We start from the raw sequence: 13145 nt of genomic DNA, 5'->3' as shown, positions 1-13145 counted from the left end.
GCAGAATGTCTTCAGGACATTATCTTTAGAGTAACGGTGTCCCCTGGCCATTGTCTTCTTACTCTCCCTGCCAGAAAGGAAGGGGACAGCCGCTTGGCATCTCACCTTTAAGGGAACTCAACCCCTGCCCTCTTGTATCAGTTTAGATTTACACATTCTGAATGATCCTGTCTTCTTGTCATTACCCTCACTGGATAGTGGGGACATATGGAGCAATATTCTCAGTCTTCGTTTCTGTCAGATAGGGACATTGGCATATATAAACCACTTTGGGGACTCTTCTTTTTGTGGTGCTTGGAATAGCCCAGAAATTATATTTCCTCTCAAAGAAAGCCCTCAGCTTGAGGACCACATTCTCATTTTTGGCTTTGGCTAGGGGCCACCACCTGCTCTTCTTTCTTAAGCCTCTCCCTTTGTCCTTTCTTACCTGTTGTCTGGTGAAGCTGCAGTTCCAGGCTCAACATTAGCAGGAGGAAGATCATGTTCTGTATTTGATCTGAAATAGACAATTGAAAGTCTCAGGGCCTTATGAAACTTTGCTGGGTCTTTGGTGCTTTGTTCACTTTTGAAAACAAGGAAACAAATTGTTTGGGGAAGGTGACAGACCGTCGTAGAGTGGAGCTGAGAGGAGAAGTTATAGGTTGATTTCCTGGAGAAGAGAAGATATAAATTAAGAGTAAGTAAGACATTCTTTATAAATCCAAATTAGAAGTTCTTCTTTCTTTTTTAATGGCCTTTTCTGAGTATGAACCAGTCCTTGTGAACCACACATATTGGCAGTTACCTGCACGTCTCATGAAGTTTTCCAAAGCTTTTTTCAAGAGCTGACCCTTGAACCCCAAATTTGTTTGTCAAATGAATAATTGGATACCATCTTCTTTACCTGGACTGGATGTCTGGGAGTCTGACAGTTGAAAATAAGGCTCCATAGAACAGAGCTACATTCTCAAGAAATACTTGCTAGTTGACTGAGCAAAGTAGTCAAGTGCTTTTGAGTGCTGGAATTGAGCTTGCCCATCACTTGAACTACCTCTTACTAAGAGGTTTAGACAGGGAGAGTAGGGAACTGGCTCTGATGAGGGTGGGGGCTGCGCATGCCCCACCTTGGTCCTGCTCTTCCTCCCATGCTTTCTCCTTTGCTCCGAAGCTTTCTTTATCCATGGACTTCTTATGGTTGAGGAAAGGGACAGAGCACACAGCTAATCTGATAATGGTTTTGAGACCAAGGAGGCTTTCCACCTTTTATCAGCCATGGAATCATTTCTTCAAGGGAAATCTGTTGGAGCCATACATCTAAATCAGGTAACAGCAGAGCTGCTCTGAGTGTGATGAAAAGCAGTGGAGGGTTTGGATCAGGAGAATGATAGAACCTCATTTACATCATTAAAAGACAACTCAGCTTTGGTGTAGGCAATAGACTATTGCTGGGAGGGAGAGGTTACTGGCAAGATTCCAAGCAGTGAGATCAGTTAGGAATGTGTTTGCAGAAATGCTGATAGCTTAGAGTAGAGGGGCTAGTGGAGGTGAGAAGTGGTCTGTTGGTGAGTTTATATATTTTTTCTTTGTTTTAAAATTTTATTTTAAAAATCTCAACAGCTTTATTAAAGTATAACTGATACGAAAGAGGGTTATATATGTATATGTGTGTATATATATTTAAAACACAGACTTTTTAAAAATGCACGACTCAGTGGTTTTTAGTATGTTCACAGAGTTGTGCAACGAACACTATTATCCAATTTTGGAACATTTTCATTACCCTAAAAAGGAACCCCTTACCCATTAGCAGAAACTTCCTGTTTCCCCTTCCCTTTCCGTGTGGCCCTTGGCAACCGCTAATCTAGTTTCTGTCTCTATCAGTTGCTTATTCTGGATACTTCATAAAAACAGAATCATACAATATGTGGACTTTTGTGGCTGGCTTTTTTTCACTGAGCATAATGTTGTCAAGGCTCATCTGTGTTGTAGCACATATCAGTACTGCATTCCTTTTTGTGACTAAATAATATTCCATTGTATGATATACCACATTTTGCTTACCCATTCATCAGTTGATGGTCATTTGGATTGTTTCTGCTTGTTGGCTATTATTAATAATGTTGCTGTGAAAACTCATATATAGTCTTTTTCTATGTATACTTTTAATTATCTTGGGTACATATATAGGAGTAGAATTGCTGAATTAAATGATAACTCTATATTTAACTTTTTGAAGAATTGCCGAACTATTTGTCAAATATATGATTTGGAAATATTTTCTCCCTTTCTGCACATTGTCTTTTCAGTTTCTTGATAGAATCCTGTGAAGCATAAATGTTTTAATTTTGATTTTATTTAATTTTAAAACACAAATTGATTTTAAGTAAAAAAAATCCAATTTATCTACTTTTTTCTTTTATTGTTGTGCTTTAGATGTCACATCTAAGAAACCATGGCCTAGTCAAGGTCACAAGATTTACATCTGTATTTTCTGCTAAGATAAACATAAATGGAGCAATTGTACAACTGGATGTCCACATGCAAAAGAACAAATTTGGAGCCTTACCATAAACAAAAGTTAAACAAAATGGATCAAAAACCTAAATATAAGAACTTTAGTTCCAAATTTGTTCTATTGATCATGGGCATGCAGTTGTGCCTGTACAATTTGTTGATGAAATTATTCTTTCCTTATTGAACTGTCTTGGCACCCTTGCAAAACATTAATTGATCATATATATAAGGACGTAGTTCTGGACTCTTGATTCTATTGTATTGAACTATATGTCTATCCTATGTCAGTACCACACAGTGTTGATTACTGTAGTTTTATAGTAAGTTTTGAAATTGGAAAGTGTGAGTCCTCCAACTTTGTTAGTCTTTTTCAAGATTTTTTTTTTAGGGGGCTATTCTGGCTTCCTTACGTTTTCAAATGAATTTTAGGGTCAACTTGCTCATTTCTCAGACAAAGGAAGCTGGAATTTTGGTAGGGATTGCATTGAATCCATAGATCAATTTGGGGGAATACAGCCAGCTAAATAATATTTAGTCTTCCAATTCATGAATACAGTATGTCTTTCCTTTATTTAGGCTTTCTATAGTTTGAAAAAAGATCTGAGGGAACTGCTGACAGGCTGGATATATAGTTTGAAAAAAATAGAGAAATTGGGAAAATTCCTAAGTTTGGGGCTTGAATCACTAGGGCAATGGAGATGCTATTTATTAAAATGAAGAAGTCTGAGGGAGAAGCAAATTATGGAAGGGGAAAAAGAGTTGTTTGGTGTAGATTTGGTTTGAAATGCCTATTAGATATACAAGTGGAGGTGTTTAGTAGGCAGTTGGGGTAGAGATGTAAATTTAGGAGTCATCAGTGCAGAAATGTTAAAGATTTAAAGTCGTGGATATCTGCATTACATCACATACAGAAAGATAGGAAAGGGAGTGCCCAAGGACTGAGACATGGGATATTCCAACATTTATAGATCTTTGTGAGGAGAGGTCACCAGCAGAGAAGACTGAGAGGAAGGATACAAAGGCAAATGGCAGTGTGTATTATCTATGCATTTTATTTTCTGTATTCTGATGCTTTGACACTTGGGGCCTTGCTGACCCTGAAGAGACTGCCCCTCCCAGGGTTAGCCAATTCTAACCTCTAAGAGAGAGTAAACCACTTGCTCATGAGCACACCTTTCAAATGCAAACCAACGCATTCCAGAGCCCATACCGACAACTGCCTCATTTATTGGAGGCTTTCACATTCCCAACACTGTGCACCTGCCCTAATCACCGGAGGGCCAAGTACCAGAAGACTAGGGAGAGCCCCTATGCCCCAGCGACTGCTGAAATTATTCATATTAGCTAATCCTAACTCCACTCACCCTGCCTCACACATTTCTTCCTGTTGAAACCACAATAAAGATCTTGCCCACCCCCTACCCGCCTCCCGGCTGACCCTGGTGCTCCCCCATGTGGCCCCTTGTGGCATGGTGTGCTCCCTTCTCTTGGGATCTGTGAGTACAACATACATTTTTCAATGGCAGTCATTTCCTGATATGTTGACCTCACCATACCTAAATAATAATAAAACCTATATTTTAAAACACAGGGCTACAAAGGAGTGATCAGTAGAGCCAAATACTCTTGAGAGTTGCATTTAGCAGTATGGAGGTCATGGATGACCCTAACAAGCACAGTATCAGCGAGTTTTGTACAGATGAAAGCTTGAATAGGTTCAAAAGAGAATGGGTAAAGATGTGGTGACAAATATAGGCAACTCTCTCAAGAAGAGTGCTATAGAAAGGAGAAGAGAAATGAGTCAGTAGCTAGAGGGAAATGTAAGGTCCTCAGTGAGCTGTATTCTTGCTTTTGTTTTAGAAAGGGAGATCTTAGTGCTTTCCACAGGGAAATGCTCATGTCATCCCTTAGCTTGACCTGAAGATACCTTTCCTTATCAAAATGCAAATATATCCAAGAAAGGTATCATCTTAAGCTGCACGAACAGGCCTGGCACTTGCCAGCATTCTTATTTTTAGAGCATGAAAGGACAGCAGGTAACAGGTCTAGCAACAGAAAAGACTCCTGGATCACACGCCACTGGCTTTAACTTCCCCTTCTTCCTTGCCCTTCCACAGGGACTGTCCTGGCACACTCTCCTTGAGCAAACTGAGGAACAGACACTGTTATAAAGATACTTTCCAACAAGTAGCTTCCTTTCCTACTAATCCTCCTCTAGGAAAAATATGGTTTATGAAATGGGTAAGAGCTCAGGCTCTAAAATCAGACACATCTGGGTTTAGTCCTGGTTTTACAAATTGTAGGCCTCTAACACCTTGGACAAATTTTGAAAAATCTTTGTGCCTTGTTTTCCTATTATGCTAATAGTAACAACACCCACCTTGAGCTAGAATCTTGGGGGTCATCTTAGACCTCTGCATTTCTCATCTCACAAATATGGTCCACCCCTACTCCTGCTAATTCTCCCTCCTGGATACTTTTTGCATGATGGCTCTCCTTTCTTCCACCCCACTGCCATCACTTTAATTCAGCTTCTTATCATTTCTTCTCATACCATAGCAGAGCCTTCTTACTGCTATTTTTACCTTTAGTCTTGCCTTCCTCTGCTGCATCCTCCACTTATTGAGGTGAAGGACAAGAATCTTGGAGTCATCTTGAGTCCTTTCTTTTCTCATTCTACATCTGATTCATTAACAAACCCTATTGGCCCTTCCTTCAAATATATCCAGAATCTGACCATTTCTCACCAGCTCCACTGCTTCCATATCAGTCAGAGTCATTGTCATCTCTCATGGTGATTTCTGCAGTAGTCTGACAACTGGATTCTGATTCCAATTTTGCCTTCCTGCAGTTGATTCTGCAGCCAGAGTGGTTTTTAAAAAATAAAAGTCAAACCATATCTGCTTAAAACCTTCTGATGGCTCAACATTTCACTCAGTGTAAAACCCAGTTTTTTCAACAGCCAAGACAAGAGGGCCCTCTGTCTTGGACCCCATGCTTTAGAGGACCCCACTGTGCCCATCCTTCTTCCTGAGGGTAAGGTGTTTGCAAGGCTAAGAGGTGTTATCTGGAGCCTTTGACCTACCAACCACCATCCATTGCAGTCTGTCCTTGAAACACTGGAATTCCCAGTCTGAATGGCCTTAAGCCTGCTTCCAGGCCTGTGTGGCCTCTTCCACAGGTCCAATCCCTAAGGGAGGACCTTGCTGCCAGTGTACATGTGCCTCTACCTGGACACTTTCATTGTTCTTTCTCCTGAGACTGTCTTATATAAAATTGCAAGAGCACTCCAACCCTACCCCAGCATTCCCAACAATCCTCAGTCATCTTTTCTTCCCCAAAGCAGTCATTACCATCTAATATACCATATAGGCTTCTCTCTGTTGCTCAGGCTGGAGTCAGTGGCACAATCATAGCTCACAGTGATGGCAAGCACCTGCCCATTTAGAGTAGCTGCAGCAGGGGAGGTGTGGCCAGGGGAGCCAAGAACAGGTGGGAGTCCCACCCCCTAATGAGTTGGCAGGGTGGGAGCCCCATGCTCCCAGGCACCGCTGCAGCTGCCCAGCTGTGGCTCTGGACCCAGGTATCTCTGTATTCTCAGGGGCCCAGAAAGTCCCCTGCTCCCACAAGCTTGAAGGTGGCTGCTCCCTCTCCCTGGCCTCTCCCCAATCCTGGCGACTGCTACTGGGTGAAGCAAAGTTGTAGACAAGCCTAGGTGCTGTCACAACCCGACCAGGCATGTGGGTGCTCCGGGTGGTGCTGACACACTAGCCCCCTGCTGCCTCAACCTCTTCCGGATGTTAAGTGCTGACAAGCACAGGAGGGAGGCTGAGCAGGGGCTGAGGGTGGCTCAGGGCAGGCCTGCAGGCACCCCTTGGCACGAACAGCCTGGGCGTCATGGACAGTATGTTGATGGCAAGAGGCAGACAGGTTCCTTGGCAGAAAGGGGTTAGGTCCCTGGTGAAACCCAACCTTCAAGCCAGGGATGGCCCAAAGCCTGGGGCCAGGTTGCCAAATGTGGGTGGAGTCCACAGCCTGTGGTAAGAACTTACAGTGCTTTTTCTGGGCCCTTCCATGGCTGCCCATGGGCCAATCAGCACATGCTTCCTCCCTTCTGAGCCTGTAAAAACCCTGGACTCGGCTGGGCGCAGTGGTTCATGCCTATAATCCCAGAACTTTAGGAAGCTGAGGCCAGCGAATCACGAAGTCAGGAGTTTGAGACTAGCCCTGGCCAACATGGCAAAACCCCGTCTCTACTAAAAATACAAAAAATTAGCTGAGTGTGGTGGCGGGCGCCTGTAATCCCAGCTACTTGGGAGGCTGAGGCACGAGAATCGCTTGAATCCAGGAGGCAGTGGTTGCAGTGAGCTGAGATCGCACCACTGCACTTCAGCCCTGGTGACAGAGTGAGACTCCATCTCAAAAAAACAAAACAAACAAAAAAACCTGGACTCAGCCAGACTTGAACAGACACTGGGACTACCAGCTGTGGGAAGGAGCTGCTTACTTCAGGTCTCCTCTCTCTCTCTCTCTCTCTCTCTCTCTCTCTCTCTCTCTCTCTCCCCCTCTCCCTCTCCCTCCCTCCCTCCCCCTCTGATGGAGTCTTGCTATCTCACCCAGGCTGGAGTGCAGTGGTGTGATCACAGCTAACTGCAACCTCGCCTCCTGGGTTCAAGTGATTCTCCTGCCTCAGTCTCCTGAGTAACTGGAACAACAGGCATGCACAACTGCGCCTGGCTAATTTTTCATATTTTTAGTAGAGACAGGGTTTCACTGTCTTGGCCAAGCTGGTCTCAAACTCCTGACCTTGTGATCTACCCGCCTCGGCCTCTCAAAGTGCTGGGATTACAGGTGTGAGTCACCTTGCCTGGCTCGGGTCTCCTCAACTCTCTGGGATGATCTGCCTGTGGTAAGGAGCTATCCATTGTGGGTCTCCTCTCTGCTGAGAGCTGAACACTCGTTGGGACCACCTGCCACTTTGGGTCTCCTGAAAGCTCCTGAAAGTTGTTCTGTCACTCAATGAAGCTCCTCTCTGCCTTGCTCACCCTTCAGTTGTCCGCATACCTCCTTTTTTCTGGACAAGGGAGAAGAACTCAGGACCTGCCGAATGGTGGACTGAAAGAGCTGTAACACCAACACTTCTTTAGCTGAATGAGCATTGTGCTGACTTTTCTCCAGGAAACAAAATGAACATGTTCAAACAACCATGCCACCTCTTTAGTCTCCCCTTTTAAAATTCACTTGTGTTTTGTAAATACATTTCTTGATGTCTATTCCTATGTGGCTGTCCATTTTCATCTTAATAGTATTGGGCGGAGTTAGAAACTAGAAATCAACAAGTTCTCTAATATCTGGGTCTCTTGACCAAACCATAGGTAGTGAACAGAAATGCTTGTGGGAACTTGGACAAGGTATGTAAAAAATACTTTGCAAGTGGTAAACATTCTTCACATTCATTGTCGTTATCACTTATAAGGGTGGTAATCTTTGGTCTAAAAATCCCATGAATTCCTGTATGACCACTCCTCTCACTAACTTCAATAAGATCTCACCTGGTAAAAATCTACCCATTTTTCAAGACTCACTCAGGGCCACTTCCTTCAAAAATCCTCCCCTGAGCTTCCCAAGCAAATGTCTGCAGAACTATTGTGCCTCTCAGGATATTTCTTGTCTGCTTTGTATTTATCAGTTCATACTCAATTTTGATCTTATTTTGTCTTTTTTTTTCTTTAGAGACTAGGTCTCACTCATTGCCCAGCCTGGAGTATAGTGACTATTTACAGGTGTGATCATAGAGCACTGCAGCCTCAAATTCCTGGCCTCAAGCAAACTCTGGCTTCAAGTGATCCTCCTGCCCCAGCCTCCCAAGTAGCTGGGACTATAGTTGTGGGCTACCTTGCCCAGCTTGTTCTGCTTATTTCTACATAAAAGTATCAATTTACACAATTGCATTAGGAAGTTGTATCTTTCCAGAGAAATCAAGGAAACATCTGTAAATTCTGGGGATAAGTTTGTAAACAGAAAAATGAGGAAATTTTTTTCAAGCAAAATTTGCAAGAGGATCAAAAATGATGGTAGGTTCTAGCAATTTCACTTCTTGGTTGCTGTAGGCCTAGTTTCTTGCCGTTTCTACTGTCTGTGGAGATCTATTCCAAATTGATAGATGAAATACAAATAATTGTGGTGCTGAAGCTTTAATTATCTCTTTCTTTTATTCAGAACATTTACTTGGTATTTACTATGTGCCAAGCTCTAGTATACAAAGGTGAATAAGACACAGCCAGTGCTTTTATGGAATTCTCTGGTCTGTGCAATAAGTGAGGCATAGACATTCTATGAAAATATCTCAAGAATCCTAGCAAATCATTCCTTTGTGTAGTAATAACCAGCCTAAAGGATCAGGTTTGTAAAATACTTCATTATTTGCTAAATACTGACAGTCTTATCCCATTTGCCTCTTCCCTCTCCCAGTGTCTAGTAGAGCCCTGGCTATCCATAAAGACCTAGATAAATACATACCCAATTGATCTGAAATACCTGAACTAACCACTGTTTTGAAGCCAAGTGTCTAAGACAGTAATTGTAATTAGCAATGTCTGAACATAATCTGAATTTGAATGCCTTTGGGCAAGTTATGCAGAGTTTGCCCCAGGTCCTACCATTCTCCATTGTATTAGACCTAGCTGGATTCACTTATTTTTGTTGCCTGCCAAACCCAATGGGTATTTGAGTTTTGGGGGGATCTTAGAGCCAGTACTCTGCTTTCATAGGTATATGAGTAACTATTTGATCTCTAAACCATTTGTGTCATGGATAGACTACCAGTAGCCTTAAGATGCTATTCTACTGAATTTAATGGAGCACTTCAGTTCAAATTAAATCTCAACTTTTTAAGCAATAAACAACGAGTTCCCACTTTTTATAAGCCTTTATATTAGAAAGTTGTGAGAATTCATAGAAGAATTCATCATTGGAGAATTCCTAGAGGGTTTCCTCTAAGAAAGGGCCCTTGCCCTTAAAGACATTGTACAATAATTGGAAGGTTAAAACTCTCATACATGAAAAATAGTAAAACTGATATAAAACAAGTGATAAAATTGCAAAAGCCCTAGAAGTTGACTAGAGGAAGGGAGACTTCCCAGAGGGGTAGGATTTGAACTGGGCCTTTGAAGCACTGGTAGGATTTGGGGTTGAAGCTATTCTAAAGGGCACTGCATAGCTGACTCAGAAACAGTCTCAGAGGTGCAAATGCACAGGCATGTTGAGCAGACAATGAACAGAGTAATGTGGCTGGACACTTAGGTTGAGAATGTCAAGGGCTTAATGCCAAGCAGAGCTGCCAATGGGTAGATGGTGGCAGTCACTCAAAAAACAGAGTGACAATACCAAAGGAGTATCTGAAAAAGATTAAATCTAATTTTTTTTTCAGTATAGAATTGAGGGTGGATGGAATTGGCAGACAGCCACTCAATTAGGGAGTCACTGTATTCATCTAGATGTTTGGTAACAAGGCCCTAACTTCAGGTCAGAAAAAGGAAGCAAGGAAGAGAAAGAAGAAATATATAAGACAATTGCAAAACAATTCACTACTGATCAGCCATGCACAAGAGACAAAGAGAAAAGCAACAAGATTGACTGTGGTTTTAAGGCCAGACCAGCAAGACAATATTGGAGCCATGGGGGAGCAAGGGGTGGCAGGGAGAAATAGAAGATCGGGAGCTGATTTTAGAGGGAAGACAGTAAGTTTAGTTTTAGTCTGGGCAAGGCATAAGTGTTCCAAAAAATTACAGGTCCAGAGTTTGGTACAAAATTTAGGGCTAAAGATAAAGAAGTTATTTCTATTATGGAAATGTTAGTTGATATTGAGGAATGAATGAACCATCTGATGGGGAGAATATAAAAAGAAAGAAAGATTATAAAGAAAAGATCTGAACTCAAGAATGTCCCAAAATTTGGAGAGCATGAACAGAGGACCAGTGAAGAAGGCAGAGACAAGGTGGTCAGAAGAGTATCAGAAGCTCCCCCAGAGCAGTACTTCTGAGGCAATGCAGGAAAGTCCCTCAAAGCAGGGGCAGTTCATCATAGGGAGCTGTGAAGACTAAGAACTGGAAGTCAGCCCACAGGTGTGTTAGAAACAGCTGGAAGGCATCAGAGGTACTGGGGCTAGATAACCTTTCAGATGCCTTTGTCTATCCTGGACTTCTGTGGATTGATTTGAAGGTTATCAAGCCCATCTACAGTGGAGCAGGGTGTGGCATGAGAAGGTGATACTGCAGTTGCCCCTTTGCAGAGTAACCCAAGTATGCAACAGTTAAGACATATGACACATTTGGACATTAGTATGTGGAATTAAAATGACACACAACAATCTATTGGTTGCTGTCCAATGTATTGTAAAGCAAATATACTCTGAAGCATGACCCATAATACTATCTCTACCATCTTCTTTTTCAAATCAACCTCAAACTTCCCCCTGTCCATTACACAAACATTTCATTTCTAGTGATTCTCCTGACATTTCATCAAATAAATCCATTCAGCAATTCGGCAAGCACCCAATAAGCACCTATGTGTATTGCCAGGCACTGCACTAGCAACTTGGGACTCAGAGAACCTTAAAGGTGTGCTTCTTGCCTGTGAGGAGCTCTAGTTCAATGGAAAAGCTCACAAACAGGAGAAATCTGGGGAGAAGATACCCTGAAGCAGCAGACAACAAAGAGCCTGCTGGTGGGGAGAGCTCAAGTAATGAAGGCACATAGATCAGGTTCCAGTGGCAAGAGCAGCAGGAGCAGGATTGTTCATCCACTCACAGAATCTTAGGCTTGGAAAGGAGCGTGGAGGACATCCAGGCCAACTCCGTATTTGACTCTGATACAACTGTCTCATTACTGCTCACACTGAATATTTTTACTCTGCATTTTGTCAGTTTAGGTCTCTCACTCCCTGCCCCTCAGAGCTATAGTATTTTAGGGTTAAAAGTCCTGATTAGTCGATAATCTCACTCAAGCTTAGCCTCTCCACCTCCATCCCCTCCACATGAACCCACTGTCATTGTTCTTCTACTCAGTGCACCCAGGTGCTGAGCAATCAGTAGCAATTATTGCAGTTCTCTTTAATTTTTCTACCTTTTCTCTGATCATTTTATATGGAAAAAATAAGCCTTTCCATAGTCCCCAAATCATGCTTTTGTTCAATAATGATTACCTCTATAAGTTATTAAGATAATAGTTTTGGGTTTTTTTGTTTTTGTTCCCCCGCCCCCACCCCCGCACCAACAGCTGACTCTTAGGCATAGCTTGTAAACAAAGACCAGCCTGGAGTGATCACTGTCTGCTAAATGGATAATCACAAACAGATGTCAGTCATAGGCAAACAGATTTTTAAGTTCTTCACCATTAAGCCTCTGAAAACTCTAAGCTGAGAGACAGTCTTAAGAATAGTTAAATTATTTTACAGTGCACCTATTTGATGCAGAAAATATCTCACCTTATAAAAGTGAGCAACAAGAATAATATGCATAGGGACAAGTGAGAGAAATCTGGGGGCAGGAGGACATTAGCTTATTTGTGCCCCTCAGCACAATTTCTGAGGCAGAATGTCTCTTGCCTCAAATGGTGTGGAGAGAAGGCAGGCCACCCTGGCAGCCTCATCATGGTCCACAACATAAACAGTATGAGAGTATCTCAACCCACTCGTTACTCACATGAGGACTTGTCGCAGCTCCACAGGTAAAGATGCAAAAGAAAACAACAAAAAACAGTTGCTGTTTGCGTTAGATTTCCTTGTAGTAGCCACCAAAATGAACAGCCAAAATGAAAAACAAAACCATCAACATGCAGTAGCTCCCAACCCAGGATTCTTTCTAGCTGGGACATATGAGGATGGGTGACAAAAAAGCACTCAGAATTTGGCGTTAAGATATATTCACTGAGAGAAGAAAAATTGTTCATTCAGTTTAAAGTTTACCATAACATGAGAGTGAGTCAAACCAGAACTAGTTCTGAGGAACTGACGAAAGCCTGGCTTATTTGGAAAGTTTTGGTTTTGCTTTTAGCAGTTTGTCTTAAATGGGATTGCATTTCTGATTTGGCTCTTGGCTTAGCTATGGTTGGTGTTTAGCAATACTAGTGATTTTTGTATGTTCATGTGGGATCCTGAAACTTTGCTGAAGTTTATCAGCTGAAGGAGCTTTTGGGCTGAGACTATGGGATTTTCTAGATATAAAATTATGTCATCTGCAAACATGGGTAGTTTGACTTCTTCTCTTCCTTCTTGGATGCCTTTTCTTTCTTTCTCTTGCCTGATTGCTCTGGCCAGGACTTCCAATAGTACGTTGAATAGGAGTGGTGAGAGAGGGCAGCCTTGTCTTGTACCGGTTTTCAAGGGGCATGCTTCCAGCTTTTGCCCCTTCAGTGAGATGTTGGCCGTGGGTTCATCATAGATGGCTCTTACTATTTTGAGGTATGTTCCTTCAATACATAGTTTTTTGGGAGTTTTTTTTTTTTTTTAACATCCCTTGAGAGTTTTTAGCACCCTTTAATTCCCTTTCTTTCCCCTGTTCCTAAATGTGCTCCAGCTTCCCAGTGTCCCTGGAGCACATTTAGGAATAGGGGAAAGGGACAGAATGAAGAATATCAGCATGTCTTAGTGCT

The 13145-nt window shown here is 42.4% G+C and overlaps 1 protein-coding gene and 1 long non-coding RNA gene across 7 annotated transcripts in view; one reads left to right on the top strand and one right to left on the bottom strand.

Moving 5' to 3' along the window:
* Window positions 1–12500, bottom strand: part of PDCD1LG2 (programmed cell death 1 ligand 2) — a 60037-nt gene extending 47537 nt beyond the window's left edge. For all 5 annotated transcript variants that reach the window (XM_033237269.1, XM_033237270.1, XM_033237274.1 and 2 more), the window contains exons 1-2: window positions 12197–12500; window positions 428–496 (exon numbers count right to left, since the gene is read on the bottom strand). In XM_033237269.1, the coding sequence (XP_033093160.1) occupies window positions 428–496; window positions 12197–12443 (316 nt within the window). In that variant the 5' untranslated portion in view covers window positions 12444–12500. The remainder of the gene's footprint in view (window positions 1–427; window positions 497–12196) is intronic.
* LOC117098557 overlaps window positions 1–13145 on the top strand; it is a 150940-nt gene that overhangs the window by 100141 nt on the left and 37654 nt on the right. The gene's annotated exons all lie outside the window — the stretch shown is intronic.

Source organism: Trachypithecus francoisi, unplaced genomic scaffold (assembly GCF_009764315.1).
Source record: "Trachypithecus francoisi isolate TF-2019V2 unplaced genomic scaffold, Tfra_2.0 Lachesis_group16, whole genome shotgun sequence".
Classification (NCBI taxonomy): Eukaryota; Metazoa; Chordata; class Mammalia; order Primates; family Cercopithecidae; genus Trachypithecus; species Trachypithecus francoisi.
The sequence above is the reverse complement of the archived record's forward strand: the minus strand, read 5'-3'. Positions and strand labels throughout refer to the sequence as shown.